Source organism: Ursus arctos, unplaced genomic scaffold (genome assembly GCF_023065955.2).
Source record: "Ursus arctos isolate Adak ecotype North America unplaced genomic scaffold, UrsArc2.0 scaffold_29, whole genome shotgun sequence".
In the NCBI taxonomy this organism is placed as follows: domain Eukaryota; kingdom Metazoa; phylum Chordata; class Mammalia; order Carnivora; family Ursidae; genus Ursus; species Ursus arctos.
In genome coordinates this window covers 26,906,950-26,925,550 of record NW_026622974.1, presented here as the reverse complement: position 1 = coordinate 26,925,550, position 18,601 = coordinate 26,906,950, and the positions used below count along the sequence as shown (strand labels likewise).

General features: G+C 41.4%; 1 protein-coding gene across 3 annotated transcripts in view; it reads right to left on the bottom strand.

Annotated features, from left to right (window-relative positions):
- KCNQ5 (potassium voltage-gated channel subfamily Q member 5) overlaps positions 1-14,320 on the bottom strand; it is a 489,468-nt gene extending 475,148 nt beyond the window's left edge. For 2 of the 3 annotated variants that reach the window (XM_044387115.3, XM_044387116.3), the window contains exon 1: positions 12,609-14,320. In XM_044387115.3, the coding sequence (XP_044243050.1) occupies positions 12,609-13,015 (407 nt within the window). In that variant the 5' untranslated portion in view covers positions 13,016-14,320. The remainder of the gene's footprint in view (positions 1-12,608) is intronic. The other variant, XM_026507086.4, reaches the window with a different exon arrangement.
- Positions 14,321-18,601: the final 4,281 nt, after the last annotated feature.

Sequence of the window (18,601 nt, the reverse complement as noted above, 5' to 3'; positions counted from 1 at the left end):
TCTCATCTTTATAATCCTTTCACTCCCCTGCAATCCTTTTTGAGCTTTGGTTCTCCTATGGACACTATATTGCGCTACTCTTCCTCTTCTCTGTCCCTTTCACCAACCCCTCTTTTTCCTCTTTTCTCCCCACATGCCAGTAGTCCCTAAACCTCTCCTGCTACATTATTCTCCCAACACTCTATTATTTCTTCATCCATCACCTCCACATTGATAACTAATGACCCCCAGTCTTGCTCTCCAAAAGCCCAAACAAGTTACGCGTCTACGCATGCATCCTGTCTCTCTGGAAACCGGATTAAGCAACTTCTGCTTGCTCATAGTCACATTGCTTGAAACCTTGAAACTTTTGATTCTTTTATCTCTTTGCCTACTAGAAACTAATCAAGGACTAAGAACTCCAGTTCTGCCCTCGAATTCTGTTTTCCCCTCCTTCACACTCTCAGAGCAAACACTCCAGGCCAGGCCCTTGTCTGGCCACGTACGTTGCCGTACCACTCCCAGACACTTATTCTGGAGTAATCGCTAGCTTTATGAGTGGCTCTTGAGGCAAAACAAAACAAAACAAAAAAACCTCACAGAACAGATTTACAGTGAATAGGTCTTTTAAATGTATTATCGTGTGCTTTGGCAAATCTATATTAAGACCTCAATGTGAAAAGGGTTTGGACCAACAACCCAAAAAAAGAAAAAAAAAAAACAATTCAGGTCATTGTTTTTAATCTTTTTTGGAGGAAAAACATATGTTCTCACCAATAACACTTGTGAATTAGGATATCCACCTTTAAATGAGAGGAATATTATGTTTTCTCCACACAATGTGATAGTTTCTTGACTATTCTTGTTTAAGGTTGTCTAGGCTACCTCACTTAGGGCCATCTATAAACTTATTTTTATTATCTACTTTTTGCCCCAAAGCCTGGAATAAAACTCCATATCCATGAGCTCTGGAAAATAGCCCTCGGCAGCATGATCCAACTAGTTTGGGAAGAGCAATTTGTAGAGTAACTCTCATCAAGTCCAACGCTGGGAGTGACAACTCTGGAGCCATGTAAGGGAATCTTTCCTGCTAAAGGTAGGTTCCACTTTCTGTGATGACTACTATTCCCTTCTACTGAGAGAAAAGAATAATGGGCCACTGAAGCATGACAGTCAAACCAAACTGGTAGCCTGAATAGTCTAGAAGTCACCATGATTGGCACAAATATGACGACTGGATACTTTTTTTTTCCGTTTGTGTCTCCTGTCCTACCTTTGGAAGATCTGCAGGACCACGTCAGTTAAAGATTAAAGTAAGTCAGCATAATTAGTTAGGGTAGCTCGTTTCCTCGAGTTCATTCTGAAACATCACATTGCGTTTACCCCTTGGTGGATCTGAACCTAGAGGAATTTATCCGGCTTTCCTCTAAACGCAAAAACAAAACCAAAAAACATGATGCTAATGTGACTGTGTAAGCTTGGTAAAATGTTGTCCCTAACCAAAATGACTGTCATTTCTTCTAGTTGTCAAGGACCACAAGAGTAAGAGTAGATGCTCCTTGGGTGCAAGATTCTGTCTTAAAGGTTATAAATGGGTTCCCTCAAAGTCTTAGGCATTGCCATTCAGTTTCTCTACCTTTTCCAATTAATGAAGCAAAACAGAACCACAGGATTTTGTCATCTGGCATGGCAAATTCAAAACTAATTTAATCATGCCTTGTAATGCCTTAACCTGACTGCCTATCTAGTTCAGAAATACATTTGAAGGTTCAGCTGTAGTCTTAAGGAGATGAGTGAAGAGCACCTTGGAGATCACAATGAACACACATTCTTCCACTTATTGATCTTACTTTCACTCTGAAGTGCTACTCTCTAAATTGGAGAAAAGAGCCATTTCGCCTGGAGAAAGTAGATAAAATGGGAAGCAGTATTTCCAAAGTGTTCCAAGGACATGATATGTGGTGGGCACCCAAATACTGAATGAATGAATGAATGAATGAATGAACACATGCATGCATGAATGAATGAATGAATGAATGAATTCCAGGCCTCATGGAAAACTGGGTGTAATATTTTCCTTCCATGTACCAGAATAAAGAAGTTAACAATATTAGAAACTTTAGAGTATATACTGAAGAAAGGCATTTCATTTGATTTTTTTTAAAACAAACTTTTGATTTACATTATTGTTCTTCAGCCATTTTGGGAAGAAAAAAAAAAACATTCCTAAACAAAGTGTTATGAAGCAGCACTGATTTCTTTTCTATTTTTAAAAATACTTTGGAGCAAATTAAACATACTCAGAATGTTTTATTAACTAAAACATTTAGTTTAACTAGTTTAATTACTACTCTTTGAAAATTACTATGATCAGTGGGAACTCCTGTGTTTGGTCTTTGTGTGGGAATGCCCTGAACAGAACGCCCACCTGCACAGGCAATTGAACACCCAGCTCCAAAGTTTCCCAAGAGGTCAAGAGAATTGGCAATCAGCAGTTCTTTGTATGGTGATCCTGGAGTTTACCCTGTAAATCCCTTCAATAGGAGCAATAGCTAAAAACCACTGGAAAAGGGCCAAACTTTGCTTTTATCCGAAGTCAATTCAGAGAAATGTTTTTTGTAGCTCAGTAAATAGTAAACTAATGTCTTTCTGGAGCAAAAATTCCTTGAGAGAACAGGTTGTGTTTTATTTCCATTTAGCCCTCATAGTTCCTACTCAGGCCCATACACATAGCATGAGGCCAGGTTACTGAACAAACATTGAAGAATTATGTCCTAACTTTACAAATCAGAAAGCTGAGAAATGCATCCACTAACTCAAAACATGGGGAGAAGAATCCAAATTCTCAATTCCATCCAATCCTAGATTCATTCAGGGGTTAGAGAAAACAGGTTTAGAGAAATGGGACCCCTAAAAAGGTTCCCATTCTATAAAAGGTTGTGGAAATAGCTTTCATATGGTCTATGCTTTGGAAAAATTTCCAAGTAGGAAAAAATACACGTGGGTTTCTATCTCATATATATACTCTGATGACACTTGCATTTTGAGTCCATGTTTTAATCTCCCAATTAAAGAGGAAAACTACAGCTCTCTGTTGCCAAATTATAGATCTATTTCTTGGCTCAATGAGTAAGGAAACCCCTAATGACTTAACAGTCTATGTGCTACGTAATTTTAAGTTATCCACTATTCAACTATATGTTACAAATAGATTTAGACTTCTTTAATGTACCTTTTTCTGTAATAATTCCATCTGGAATAAAAATAATTTTCAATTTATTTCTCAACTGTGTATAGTGGTCAGTTTCCAAAATGGAAAATATGATTTTTTAAAAACGATTTATTGCATATCTGTCTGAATATATCCAGATTTCAGAAATAATAAATAGATATTAGAAAACCTCAGGGCAATTTTAAGACTTCACTCCCTTATTTTCTAAGAAACCTAAGCATAACTAAAACTCCAAGAAAAGTAAAGTTCTCTAACCCTCACATCTTTCTGGAGGCCTCTGTTAATTACTGCAGTACGATGTGTAAATTAGGTAGTCCAGTCTACTTACGCAGTGCACTCTTGGAGCTTGTAAGCAATTACAGGGTCAATGCATCTCTTGATTAAGAGCAGACAGGTTTAAGAGGAAAGAATTAAATTATACAACATGGCAGAAAGATACGTGCAAAAACACCATTCCAGAAAGAGGCATGGAGAGGAAGGAAAAACAAACAAAAAAGCTAAGAGTAGTTTAATTTGGGAGGAGAGGGAGAACAATGGGACAAATGGGAAAGAGAAAAGAAGAAATGTCTGGGGGGGAAAAAAAATATATATATATATACACACACACACACACATATATACAATATATATACATATATATGTGTGTGTGTGTATATATATATATATACACATACAAATATATATATACATATATGAGGAGAGAGAGGGAAGCATGGAGCAGAAATGAAATGTATTTACATCAGTGTGAAGAAAACAAGCATATTTTATTTATTAAAGAAAGAAAATCCTATAAAATCAGTTTGGAGCAAATGGTTCTATGTTCAGCCATTATTGCAACTTTAAAGAAGCAATTTCTGTTACTTCAAAATGAATCTCAGGTATTCTGCACTGAAGGTATAAATTAGAAATTTAATGTTCATAGGAAATGGTACTAAGAAGTTATAACAGCAATTTAGGTCTTCAATACAAGTTGCTGTACAATTTAAACTAGAAGAACTTAAAATTCATGTTTGGAAAAAAATAGATTATAAGATTCAAATAGTCCTATTGGTAGCAATAGGCAGGGTGAATTTCAATTAAAAATACAGAATGAAAATCTGAGAAAGACAAAAGAAGGTACTTAGGTTTCTTTAGACAGAAATTATTTGTGAAGAATTTGATAAATGATCCAATTTGAAGACAATGCAAAACCGTAATTAAGGGCTAAAGTAAATGATCCAAATAATAAAAGCTATGGGAGCTTAATAAAGGTAAGGAAATAAGCCAGAACTATCAAGAAAAACTTTATGGAAAAATTACAACTTGAACTGGTTAGAATTTGAAGACAGAGGGCACCTGGGTGGCACAGTGGTTAAGCGTCTGCCTTTGGCTCAGGGTGTGATCCCAGTGTTAGGGGATCGAGCCCTACGTCAGGCTCCCCTGCTATGAGCCTGCTTCTTCCTCTCCCACTCCCCCTGCTTGTGTTCCCTCTCTCGCTGGCTGTCTCTATCTCTGTCGAATAAATAAATAAAATCTTTAAAAAAAAAAAAAAAGAATTTGAAGACAGAGAAACAACCATTCCTAGTACTACTAAATTATATGCGATTCTCTGGTACTAGGTCATAAGGGATTTTAACTACTGTTCATTTTCTTCAACAAATATTTATTGTGCATATACTATATCACTAAGAGTGATCTATATGAAACCCAAAAGCAGTTTTTGTAATTATGCTATCTGACAGGAGGACCCCTGGGCCCACGGGTATCATCACAATCAAGATATAGAGGCCAAGAATATGGGCTCTCAGCTATTCTGCCTTGGTACAAAACCCTATTCTGCCATTAATTCAGCGGCTGACCTCAGACAGATTACTGAGCCTCTCCCTACCTCAGTATTCTGATCTGTTAAAGGGAGATGATTAATACTAATAGTATCTTTTAGGGCTATTCTGAGGATTAAAAGAGAAGATGTGCATAAAGCATTTAGAACGACACCCAGCACATAATCAATAATTAAAACGACTACTGGTGGTGGTAAACAATCTTCTTTCCTATAGCTTATCCTCTCCTGCTTTCCCCCTTTAGTCTTGTATTTCCTTCTAGCTAGTGTTCCCATCTCTCTTCTTATATTCTTGCTAAACTAACTGAATATATGGCTTACATTTACTGTTTCCTCTCTTCATTTCTGACTCATTTCTCGATTAAGAGCATTCTGACTTCTGCCCTAACCACTTCACTGAAAGTGAACAATTGGTGCGTTTAAAAAATCCCTGAGGACTTCCACATTACCAGATCTAATAGTAACTCCATGGTCCTTATCTTACTAAATGACTATCTACATTTCATGGCTGACTCTTTTTTGGAATATATCCTTGGTTTCCATGACCATCTGACCATCTTTTTGTCTAGTGTTTCCTTACACCTTGCTGTCTATCCCATTAAATGCCCCCTATTTCCTCTGCTTACCCTTTATATGTTGGTAATCCTCAGGTTTCCATCCTTTAGCTACTGCCCTCTTTACACGCATTCCTTGTATTTTTAACTCCTGTCTACGTTTTTATGTCTTTTAAATCTTTATTCACAGTTGCTGGAAATATATAGTTGGAAGTCCCAGTCACAAAAAGCTCAACATCTCCAAAGCTAAATTCATTTTATCACCCCCTAACATTCCACTCATCCTGTTGTTCCATCTGTTTTCGTGATCTCAGTTAATGGCCCCCACTTTCTAGCCAACCACCCAAACCAGGAATCCAGAAATAACTAATCTTTCTTCATTTTCCATAATTCACTACATCACTAACATATTTCAACTCCACCATCATGTTTTTTCTCCATCTTTACTACATTGCCCCAATCCAAGTCCAAATTATCTCTTGCCTAAGTTGAAACAACATTTCAAAAGATCTCCTACCTCCAGTTTGTTCCTTTCAGGCCAGCATTAATAGAACTGACAGAGTGACCAATCTAAAATGGAAATTCAAAATCATTATTACCTACCCAAACTCCACCTACCTCAAAGACTGCCTATTACCTACAGGATAAAATCCTGGGCCTCTAATGTAGCAATATAGCCTCCCGCTACATTATTTCTATTTTTCTCTCTAGTTTTAATGTCACCATGCCAAGTGTGATTATACACATATATAATATACATGATGCCATAATACTTTGATGGAATATTATTATGTCTTTTTTACAGATTTAGTAGAGAGTACTGGCAGTAACTTGTTCATAGGCATCAAATCAGTAACTCGGATAACTGAATCCAAATGTAATCATATTCCCTAATGGAATTTCCTTGAGGTCAAGGGCCAGCCACATCGTTCCCTTTTTTGAACCACCAGTATACAGCACATTAACTGATTCACATAATGGCTATTAATTAAATATTATACTGAACTATTAAAAAAAAGAAAAGAGAAATAATAACATGATTGTAAAAGATCATCTTGCCACTGAGTGAAGGAGTAGAGATTCTAGAATTACCTCACTGGTAAATGGAAGCAACGAACACTATGACTGAGTTTGTAAAAAGTGTTTATATACACTGAAATAGCTTTCAAATTATGATACAATCTCCATATCGCCAAGAGTAACTTTAAGATTCTCTTTATTTTTAAACTGCATTTTATTCAAATGCCTTATTTACTTTTAGAGGAGTAAAAAGAAATGTAAATATTTGCATTAACAAGTTCTCTGCTAAATGATACTCTGTGTGTATATACATATTGTGTGTGCATTTGTTCATGTAGCATATATGTGTGCATATATATACATATATAAAAGTTCAAACTATTTTTAAATTTAGAATTAGATGACTTCAATAACATTTAGGAAACTCATTCTTTGGACAAACTGATAACAAAGGATCAAAAGAATAAGCCAAAACTCTTGAGTCCCATCAAAAAATTTCAGTACTTATGAAGAAAAGCAGATGCATGGCTAATCTGTCTCCCAGGTTGCAACAAAATAAAAGTTCAAATGGCATACTTGTAAATAGTTGAAGAAAAGGAAATTAAAATGGAAACATCTACAAATCATTAAACATAACTGAACTGCGGCTATTCAACAATTGGACTTTAAGTAGTTTCACACCACTGGGCTAGGATAAAACATGCTCTGCTGGCATTTTCATCTGCCAAAATAGCCATTTGCAATTAAAAATTAAAACTGGCACCATTTCTTTGCAAGCAATTATCAAAAGGCTGCTGGCAATCTTCCTTGTTTATAGTGTTTCTTATATCAAAACTTCATTCCATTTTGAAATATTCTTAGATTTTATTTCTCTTAGGCCATATTTCTAATGCTCATATTTTAACACTTTCAACATTTCTAATTGCAATATGATCCCAAATACTGCAGCATTGTTTAAATTTCTGAAAACAGACTGATTTGAAGAATATATGTAGCATTTTATGTTACCATATTAGCAAGGTATAAGGCAGTATAACTTGTATAAGCCCTCTCTACATGTAAGGGAAGTAAGTGATTTTTAAGGAATACAGGAGTAAAAATAAAATGCAAGCATCAATTTCTAAGGACATAGACCTAATTCCGAATAGAATATACATATAAATAATAAGGTCATTCTTTGGGTCTGATTGAGTCTTGACACAGGGAGTTACCAATAGTGTGAAATCTCATTTTCCACCCAGGAAACCAGTGGTATATTTTGGAGATTGGGGGTAACAGTAAGTGGATCAATCTGTATGTATGAGCATCTTCTATGTGGCAGAACTGTTGTAAGTGCTGGTGATACAGCAGAGGACAAGATGGAAAGAGTCCCTGCCTTTAAGGAATTGGGTAGTGACAGCCAACAAACTATTCCTCCTCCAAGCCTAGGAGGGATGTGTCCAGTTAACTCTTTAGAAAGATCACTTTGGTTACTATGTGGCACACAGGCCTCACAGGAGTTAGGAGCAAAGTTAAAGGAGTTAGGAGTAAAGTTAAAGTGACCATTTAGGAGGTGGTCCTGCAGCTCAAAAATGAAGGGAAATGATAAAAAAAAGATCAGATCCGTTCTCATTACAAATATACCTTCCCTATTTACTCTAGAATATTAGACAATCTGCAGTATCCCCCACCATCTTGGCTGGATCACAAACACTGGACACTGATGTGTCCATTTCACAGATAAAGATTTGGAGACCCAAGGGTAAAATGGCTTATTCCAAGTCACAAAGCTAATTAGTGGGAAAGATGGAAGCAAAGTAATGGTCTCCTACTTCTAGCCCCCATACTTTCTCCTCAGAACGAATCATCAGTATCTTCTAAGAAAATAAAAAAGATTTAGTAGTTCAAGCAACTTTAGTTCACTCTGCAACTCCTTTATGAAAGGCTTCTAAGGAAATTTATTTACTTACTCATTAAACAAGCATTTATTGAGGGTCTACTAGGTACAAGGCATCTTGCTAGGTGTTTGGGATTCAGAGATAGTAGGAGATTTTCTGTGTGGGAAGTTTGCCCTCCTGTGGGAGAGCCAGACCAAGTAGCTCACAGTGAAAACAGTGGGACAAGCACCATTACAATGACATGCTGAAGTGCCATGAAGCCTAAGACAGGGGGCACCTAAATTATTCTGGCAGTGGGGAGATGTGCCTAAGAGGAAGCAATCCTTAAACTGTGTTTTGAAGAAACAATGGGACTTAGCCAGAGTGCACAGAGTGGCAAGAAGTAAAGGAAACAGCATGAGCAAAGGCATAGCATTGAGACACAGGATGGAGTAATTGAGGAAGGCTGGACCCCTGAATGTACATCAGAGGTGAAGAAAGAAAGATGGACAGAGGCCATGTCATAAAGTATCCTGTGTACTGTCCCAAGGAATTTGGTTAACTTACACTATTGTCTCCATTTTCCCAACTCTTAACCCTCCTCAATCTACTTAATTTCCATTTTTGACCCTCACCACAAAGATTATAGGCAAGGGGATGACACGATAAGATTTACATTTTAGGGAAAACACTACGGTGCCAGGGTGGAAAGCTGGAAGGCTGAGAACAGAAGCTGGATGATTAAGCAAGAGAATATTACAAATAATCCAATGGAGGGATACTGAGAAACAGAGAGGGATAGTAACGACAGCAAAGGAGAGAAGGGACTAGATATGAAAAATATTTATAAAGTGAATACACAGAATTTAATACACAAAAATAAAGGTGTTAAGGATGACTTGCAAATTCGTAGCTTGGGTGACTGGACTATTTCTTCTAGTTTAAAATATCTAGAAATTCTGATCCATGGCATTATACCAGGCAAAGATATATTGGACAAAGTAAGGAGTTACAGATATCTGTCACCTGTTTCCTATGCCAGAGCCACATTTATTGTATCAATGCAAATGAAGCCCATCATGTGTTCTACAACCATTATTCTTCTAAACTTTTCCTAAAAAGAATATGAATTTAAGATGAACAAACAACCTTCAAAGAAATATATCACCTCATATCTGAATAACTCATCTATTAAACTAAAGAACAGCTGAAGACAGGAAATGAGGAATCACAGCTGTCTGGTAAATCCTAAAGAAGAGCAAGGGAACAGACTCTCCTAATCCCTCTAATTTACAAAAATTGGAAGAAAGTATTTGGAGTAGGTCATCTCCTGCTTTTGCCAGACATCTCATCAGTAGATTAGGATATCTACACTTGGAAATACATTTTATACCATTAAAATACCATTATAATAATGATTTTTCCATATTTAACAGAAACTTTTCTTTACCTGAAACATAACTTTAAACAAATTTTTCTTGCTTCTTGGCAGTGAAAACACTGGTAGACCATGTAAATCCATCCCTGAAGTACCTCATTAATCACATTGCACTTGCTCTTGGCAAGAACATTAATGTGTTACAAAAACTGTTATTAAAGTAAGATTTGGGGATTCCCACGCTGGCAGGGAATTAGTTAGTTACACTGCTTTAGAAATTGTTTTCATATAATTTCCTTTATTATTAATGGTCTTGTTAGACTTTCAGCTCAAAGTAACTTTCTTTTATTCACTGAATGTGTAAAGTCCAGCTTTCTACATAAACTGTACGCAGCAACTGCAAAGATGCCTTGTCCCTCGGGGTGGGCTATAGTTGTGCAGAATCCTCCCAGAAGATGATGCTAGCCATTCCCTCTACCTGCTAATGTGGATCTAGCACCCCTATCTAATTGCTCAAGCATTACAGCTTCAGACTCTAGAAATGTATAAAGCAAAACTTCCTACCAGCACATGGTATTGACAAGCACATAATTTATTTCAATCTACCACTAAACCCATTGATAGGCTGATAAAAATCTGATGAGTAGAGAATTATCCACACTTGAGTCTCTTGAAAAATCACTTCTTAAAAATTTTAAATTCTGTAAGGCCATAAAAATCTGTTAAACATTAACATATTGAAAAGAAAATGCCATATTACAGTAAGTCCTCACTCATTTTCAAGGGCAAAACTTAGGAGATGCAAAGCATGAGCATCAGCCAAAGTTGCTTCTCTCTCCAAATATACAGTGCATAACTTACCAAAAATTAAAACTCACAAATGGCATCATACTGTAAATTCAAATCTACAAATATCCTGAGCATACTCTTGGGGGTAAAAAAAGTCATTTTCCATACAGTATATATTTTGCTGCCAAATTGAGCATAGATTGTTATTGCTAAATGCTTTAGTAGATCCTGACACGTTAAAATAATTTATCAGGCTCAATAGGTAACAGGATTAAATATATGTATCAACTCAGAAAGGACAAACACGAAAAGAATCTGTAGTATCTATGTCTATCATTTATTACAATAACCGCATCAAAATCAATGTGAATCTTACATTAAGTGAATAGTAAAAGTTATACCGTTTGATGTAATAATGATGCTACACAACGTTCTCCTTGTGTACACTGTAAGATGGAAAGTTGGCTGGAATATTCTACCTAATGCTACATATTCACATCAATCTGAGACTGTAAAATTTTCCAGACACCAGAGCCCCACGGATTGTAGACTCCACCAATTTCCTGACTCCTACGTGGTCAAATTCCAGGTTCACCTATTTACAAAACCAGCCCCTTCTTCCATTTATTTAAAAGGTGCTTCTGTTGTTGACGCCAATCCTCCATCCCAGGTGAGAGCTATGTTTGGGTGACATGCCTCACTTCTAAAAGAAACCTAATTCACATGTTCAAAACCTATTTTACTAGGAAACAAGGAACCGAACAGTGAGTGCCTGCAACTTTTCTCTACAGGTCTCCTAAGGCTGATGTCTTTATATTTCATTTTAACATAAAGAAGCAGGAGAAAGAAAAAAAAAACAGGAAAAGATGAAAAAATAAGAAGTAAAAAGAAATAATTAGGATATAACGGCATAAAGACTACCTTAAAACGTCCAGATAAACCTAACTCTAACAGGAGACTGAATGAATGGACCTTGTGGGAAAAACAGTAGTAAACTTTAAAGCCACTGAAAGGTTTTAAATGCCTAAGGGAAAAATAAACATTTGCTTCCAATCATTTTCTCATTAAGCATCTCTGCTAGATGGTGAAGGCTTACTTACACACACGCGCGCGCGCGCGCGCACACACACACACACACACACAGACACTTTGACTCAGCGGCACAAATGCCTACTTAACCCACCGCCTGATCCCAGGTGGCCCATTTGCGCGTTTGCTATTGCACTCTGGCCGGGGATCCTGAGCCCCAGGCTCACCACTGGCCTCTGCCGCTGCGCGGGAGCATCACCTCGCCCCGCCCAGCTCTCCTTTTCTAGACCTTGGCCACCTCTGTGGCAGGAAGGGCTACACGCATTGACAGCTTTTCCGTTAGTGGTGGAGGTGGTGGCGAGGCGTGTTTCCGGGCGCACTTAAAACCTAGCTGCTCTCCCCACCAAGTAGCAGCTTCCCCAGCTCCGCCCCAGGGCTGAGGACCCAGCCCTTCGTTTCTCCTCTCACCACCCGGTGCAACCCTACCATCACCTCCTAACCTCTCCAATACACTCAAAAGCCTCACACCGGCGCACGTCCTCCCTTTGCCTTTCCCAGCTCCCGGGCGCCCCTCGCGGTTGAAATTTACGTATCTCGGGACCTAATCGCTCCCCATTAACCGCGCAGCCTAAGTCCCAGGTCTGCCTGGCTCACGCCTTCGGTGCCTAAAACTGCGGGGCAGCTCATTGGGTGTGTTCGGGGAGACGGTAAAATCTGTAGAGGTGGAGGAGGTGGGGCTGAGGGAGGTGGAAGGCTCTAGGAGGAAGACCATAAACACGTGCAAAGAAATAAAAGCCACCACGTGTGCGCGCGCGAGTGTGTGAGAGTGTGTGTGTGTGCTCGCGCGCGCGCCGGGCCAGGGCGTGGGCGCGGAGCGCGTCCCAGGGGGCCAAGCATACAGACCCCCTGGAGCAGGCATGGCGGGGGGCGCGCGGGGGCCGCGGGTACTCACACGAACGCGTGGTAGATGAACGCCCAGCCGCGGGGTCTCTCCAGCACGTTGTACAGATAGTTCTGCACCCGCCGGTACTTGACGTTGCGCCGGCAGCTCTGGCTACTGGTGTACGAGAGCGGCTTCCCCAGCAGGCTCATCCGGGCCCCCTGCTTGCCCCGGCGGCTCTCCCTCAGGCCGCCGCCGCTGCCGCCGCCGCCGCCGAGCGCGGCCGCGCGGGTGCCCAGCAGCAGCAGGCCGTCGCCCCTGGCGGCGGCTGAGTTCAGCAGCACCCTGCCCCGGCCCGACTCCACATCCTTCATGCCGCTGCCCAGGCGCCCCCCGCCCGCCGCCGCCGCCGCCGCGCCGCTCTTCACCCAGAGCCCGGCGGCGCCGCCCTCCTCTCCTCCCGCGTGGTGGCGGGGCATGGCATCACCACGGGCACCGCGAGGGGGGCGCCAGTGCCTGTGGTGGGGGCAGCGGCCTCATGCGCGCGGGCGGGTTTCGAGGAGGAAGCCGTGGCCGACGGAGCGCCCGCCGGCCCGCGACCTCCGAGCTAGGGGCGGGGAAGCAAGCAGCCAGCACACCGCCAGGGCTTCAGGGTGGGGGCGGAGAGGGGTGTGCTAAGGAGGCCCAATTTCTAGCAGTCTTTAGGTCCAAATTCGAAATCAGGACCTCTCTGGGGCGTCACTTTGAGAGGGTTTCTCTTGCTCCCTCTTATTCCCGCAGCTATCACTCCCTCCTTCCCAAGTGCCCCCAGGGCTGGACCGAGGGAGTGCGGGGCGCTCCGAGGCGCGCTCCCACGCGCGCACACCCAGCCCCAGGCTCCCCCTTTCTTCTCTGGATTCCCCACGCCCAGCCTGCGTCCGCCCCCTCCCCCAGAGGGGACGGGGCTCGGAAGCCCCTCTCCTAGGCGCGACTTTGCTTTAGTTGTCTCGGGGGCTTGAGAGCTGTCCGTAAGGTAAGTCGGCCTCGTGCCCTGAGGAGAAACTGGAGATGCAGGTCTCTGCTCACTCCGGCCGCTACGATGCCGCGCCAGGTCCTGCCATCCTTGCGCAAGGGGTGTGAGCGGGAACAGCCCTGCCCTGCAGGTACCAGCCGGTCCCCAGGCGCGTGGGCCGATGCTCCCGGCAGTGGCGGTCGGGTTGTCGCACAGCTGGACGGTCCCTGCCAGTTCAGTGTGCAGACCTGCAGGACACGACTCCCGAGCCGGAGAGGCGGGGGGTGGGCATCTCCCCGCGGCTCACTCCAGCTTTCGGGCTGTGACTTTCCATCCCAGCATCAGGTAGCAAGCCCTCGAATACCCGGTCTTCCTTCCTAGCCCGGGGGGTGGAGTGTGGGGAGGGCATAAAAACTACAAAGTGGCTCCTCATCAGTTAACGAGCTGTTGCCCAGGGGCTCCGCCTGACAGCGACGCGAAGCATGGGAGAGCGAACTGGGTTCCCTTAAGAAATTTCCATTTAAGTCCGAAAAAGTCATAAAACTGTTAAGTCTCGGCAGTGGCAGCGGCGGGCCCAGCGTCTGGGAGAAAAATCCCGGAGGGCAGGGAGCCCAGAACACCAGCTTCTCGGGGTCCTCACCCCACCCCTGTAGGCTGTACCTTACACGGTGAGAGACGTGTGGCGAGTTAGGACTGGCTGAGTCTCCCCCCACCTCTGACGCTCTGGCGACCCAAAGCGTGCGCGCCCTTGGCGAGGAGGGAGGCCACGGTGCCACTGGCTTCGGCCTCCGGCCTTCAACACAGCGTTATAAAGCACAAGCAGTTAAACCTCACAGTCAGAGTGGGGAAACTGAAAGGAAGCCAGGCTTGGGAACTTCTTCCAACAGCGTGGATTCTCCCCCCAGCCCCACACCCCACCAAAATACGAAAGAAAACAACCACCAAGTTAAACTGAAGAACTAAGGTTCCACCACAAAGCCAGAGCAGGTAGTGATTTCCTTCTAGAAGCCTGAAACCGAGGCAATACTAAAGCAAAAGTCTTATTTCAGCTGTCTCCGCCCCTCAGAGATACTCTCTCAACTCCCTCCAGTACACACACCCACGCCCGCGGCAGCTTTCTGCCTGTGGCAGTAGCTCCATTTAAATGCTTTACTTTGACTTTCTTTTACTTTGTATTGTTACGCTTATTTGCGTGAAGCCCTCTCCCCCGCTCCTGGTCACCCGCAGGACCCTGCTTCCCTCCCTCCTTCTCCCCACTCTCTTCGCGGCGGGCACTAGCTCGGAGCCGCTCGATGCAGCTGGCAGCGGTGCCACGTGACTGTGCGCCAAGCACCAATATCCAGAGTCACTCTCTTTTTCTCCTAATACACTTCACACCCACGCACTGTGGAGGTGCGAGAGATTGCTCCGTGCCCTGCTATTCGAGGCAGATGCAGAGAGCGCCTTGGAGCAAGCTCTCCAATCCTAGAACAGCACGAGACCCCAGCTGAGGGTGGGGGGAGTTTGCTGTTGCTATATTTAGACTCCCCGCGGAGTTTCTGTGCAGGGACTTTCAGGGTGAAAGATCTAGAGACTTAAAATGACTCGTGTGCACGCTTTAAACTTGAATATCTTGGCTATTCTGCAGGCAAGAAAATGAAAACCATTTCCTCTTAACCCACTGGTTTTCTTTCTTGCAAACTTTGACCACCACCACTGAGTAAGGTCAGGGTCACTTCCACCTCACTGGCGCGTGGTCCCAGAGTGCAGGCAGGAAGTTTTGGGAAGGTGGAACACGGACAGGGTTCTCCGGAAGAGAACCTGCTGCTTAATTTCCCAGTGATATTTTCCTGGAGGTGAAGCATGTGATGTTGATTAAGCAAATGACATGAAACTTAAAAAAAAAAAAAAAATCAGATCTAATGATCTAATCAGATCTAATGATCAGTAACTGTTTAGAGCTGGTTTCTTAGTGGTTTACACCTTTGGGATCTTCTAGGGTAACCTCCAGTTAGAGAGCTAGTCTGGGGAAGACCTGCCCAAGGGTTTACAGCAGGTTAGTATGAGGATTGCTGAGAATTCAGAAATCTCACCTCCCAGTTCAGTATCCCATCAAGAAGTCAGTCTTAGTCTCCAACTTTGTTATGTACATAAGAGCACATGGTTTTATTTCAATGTGTCTGTCAATTACCATTCAGAAAGAGGCATTTAGCTGTAAGCCCTAACCTTCCTGCCCTTGCATACTAGGGAAGGAAAGGCCAAGTGAGGCTGCAAGGCCTCTTCTAACAGATTCTCTCTGTGCGTACCTTGCTTCCTTTACTACCTGCTAACTTCCCCCAAAAGGCAGGAATTAACTGTGGGGAAAACAAAGTATTGTCATCAAGCTTCTTCTGTTGTGCCTTTGAATACAAATGTTGCTAGGAAACTGCCTTTTATTTTGCTGAAATATTAAACTCCAGATATCAGAAGAGAGGATGGCATATTGTTTAAAGTAAAATAATATAGGGTATATTCTGTGCATAACAAGTACATTAGAGCATTATAAAGAGATATAAAAGGCAAAAGACAACCACTTTTTCCTAAGGTAAATGTTTATTCCTAGTATAAAGTGTGAATTGATTAGCCTTCCCTATCCTTTGGAGATGAGTTTGCTTTTAACCATGCATTCTCTACACATTGTTAAGATGCTTGCCTGAAATTTGTGACCTTGGAAACTCGTGTTCTCTGTAGTCTACATGGAGATAGTTTCACCTGAAAGTAGTTACCAGAAATATTTTATTTCAGTGTGTTTTCTAGCCCATTGAATTTTTCTTCTGAAGGGTACTCTAAAATATCAGTATTGAAAATTCCATAGAAGAGCTAGGAGATAGATGCCCAGGAAAGACTTTTCAGGCAGAACAACTAGATCTGAACTGGTTTCACAAAATGTCAGCGATCCTATAACTCTCCCCTCTTTCCTTTTTCTCAATGACTTTCCATGTTCCCATTTGCTCAGCCCTACCCCCTCAACATACCTTCCCATCAAGTCATGTTCATGGTTCGTATCAACAAGTGAGTGATACTAATGCTACTTTTTAGTAATCACTAGTGAGTGATACAAATGCCACTTTGATCCAGTGTGAGATTCCTGGGTCAACCATAGTAGTAATGATAAGTAGAATCCTCAAACATTAGAGCAAAAAGGAAATTTACTGAGGAAGAAATGGAAATCCATTTTTTGGCTGCTGCTCAGTGACTTGCTCAAGGCTTAGCTATTTGTCTTAGAGGCCTAGAGGTATAAGTGAAGTCTCCTAACTCTTGAATTAATGTCCTTTCAGCGATACCATCATTTTCTTTAGCTTTTATTTCCCTCCTATCAGATCATAACCAAACCAATAAGCATAGCAACTATAACTGCACTTGTTAGGTATCTTATTATAACCACTGGTTACCTCCTCTTATTATTTTAAATGTATTATATTGTGTACCACAGCACCATTTTTAGTCAATCAAGAATTCTTACCTGTAAGAGATTTGACATTAAACTTCTCAAAGTGTTTCTCCAACAAGCAGAAATTAATCAGAGAACCCAAGGCAACATCAGAGATCATCTGGGCCTGGCCAGAATAAACGAAGATTCTAACACAGTAGGGATCATAGTTCTGCCCTACACAACAGATGCAACTATGGCCCTTCCAGAAAGTCTCTGCCCCAAGGATGCAGAAAGGGTATAGGTGGAGTGTATGTGGGTGTGAAGAGAGGTTGGTAGGGGAGCAGACAAAGAATGGGAGAAAGGCTCAAAAAGGTCCATCCATTTTCATCAGAGCAACGAATCAATATTTATTTTCCTAGGAATTACTCAAATAATGTGCTAAAAACCACTGTCAAAGAAAAATAATACTTAGCATGTGTTACTATGCACTGTGATTCACAAGAATTATTTTGATTCTCACGATAGCCTCACAAGTAGGCACTGCAATCATATCCAATTTATAGGGGAAGAAACTGAGGTGTGGACAAGTTAATAATTTTTCAAACTAATAGTAGTTGAGCCAGGACCCAAACTTACGGGTATTTAATACAAAAACAAAATCAAACCCACTGAAACAAAAACAAAAAGCTAGATTTTTAACTACTGAACTATATCAATTTTTGAAATAAAAAGCTTAGCCTATTAATGTGTGTTAATAATTTTGACAGTTTCTCTCTCCAAAAGAAAAGTATTGGGAAGTTTCCATTCTTTTAAAACAGGATTTGGGGTTTTATTCTAAACATAGAAATAGCCTCAATATTCCTCTTCAGTATACCTGCAGAAGGAAGGGCTTCCTTTCATAGATACTTTTTTCTTATTGAAAATTTTAAAACAGTCCCAAATCTTGCAGTATCAACTTCTTGAAATTTTATTTACATTGTGATCTTTTCCCTAATACTACCTTCACTTTTATTCATAAAACTGTTTGTTGTATTTGTCTGAGTGATACAAGTGCCTGATTTCATTTTTTTCTGACATGTTAGCATGGCAGCAATACTCTTTCTTTCAGCCAACTACTTAAGCTCTTCCTTCTGAAAGTAATTTGAATACAGCTATTTGATCTTTTAAAGATCCATATATTTAGAAACTGTGTTAAGAGATTGATACAGAAGAAAAACAACTTTGAGCTAGTGTACTGGAAAATTCTGTTATAATTCTGTGCCCCCTAGTGGCACTCACATTTTACCAAAACTTTTTCAAAGAGGAAGTAAGAAGGCATCCTTTATGACTCTTCCAAAACTTACTCATTTTTTCAACAAGGAATCATTAATTTTAGGTGCTGTGCTAGCTGGCGTGGGTACAGAGATGAAAAATAGTCCTGAATCTTATGACGTTCATAGTCTAGTAAGGGAGATGGATAAATGGGCGAATAACTATAACATGGTGATGAGTTCAGAGATGTTTGCAAAGGATGCTATGGGAATGTTTCCTGAAGAATGCAATCATAGCTGAGCTAAGTCTTGAGGAGTACTTGGATTTTGGTGAAGACAGGAAAGCAGGGTATTCAAAGAGAAAACATTTGAGAAAATGTGAAGTCTAGAGAGCAGATTGTGCTTCGAGAATGATAAGAAGTTGGATTCTGCT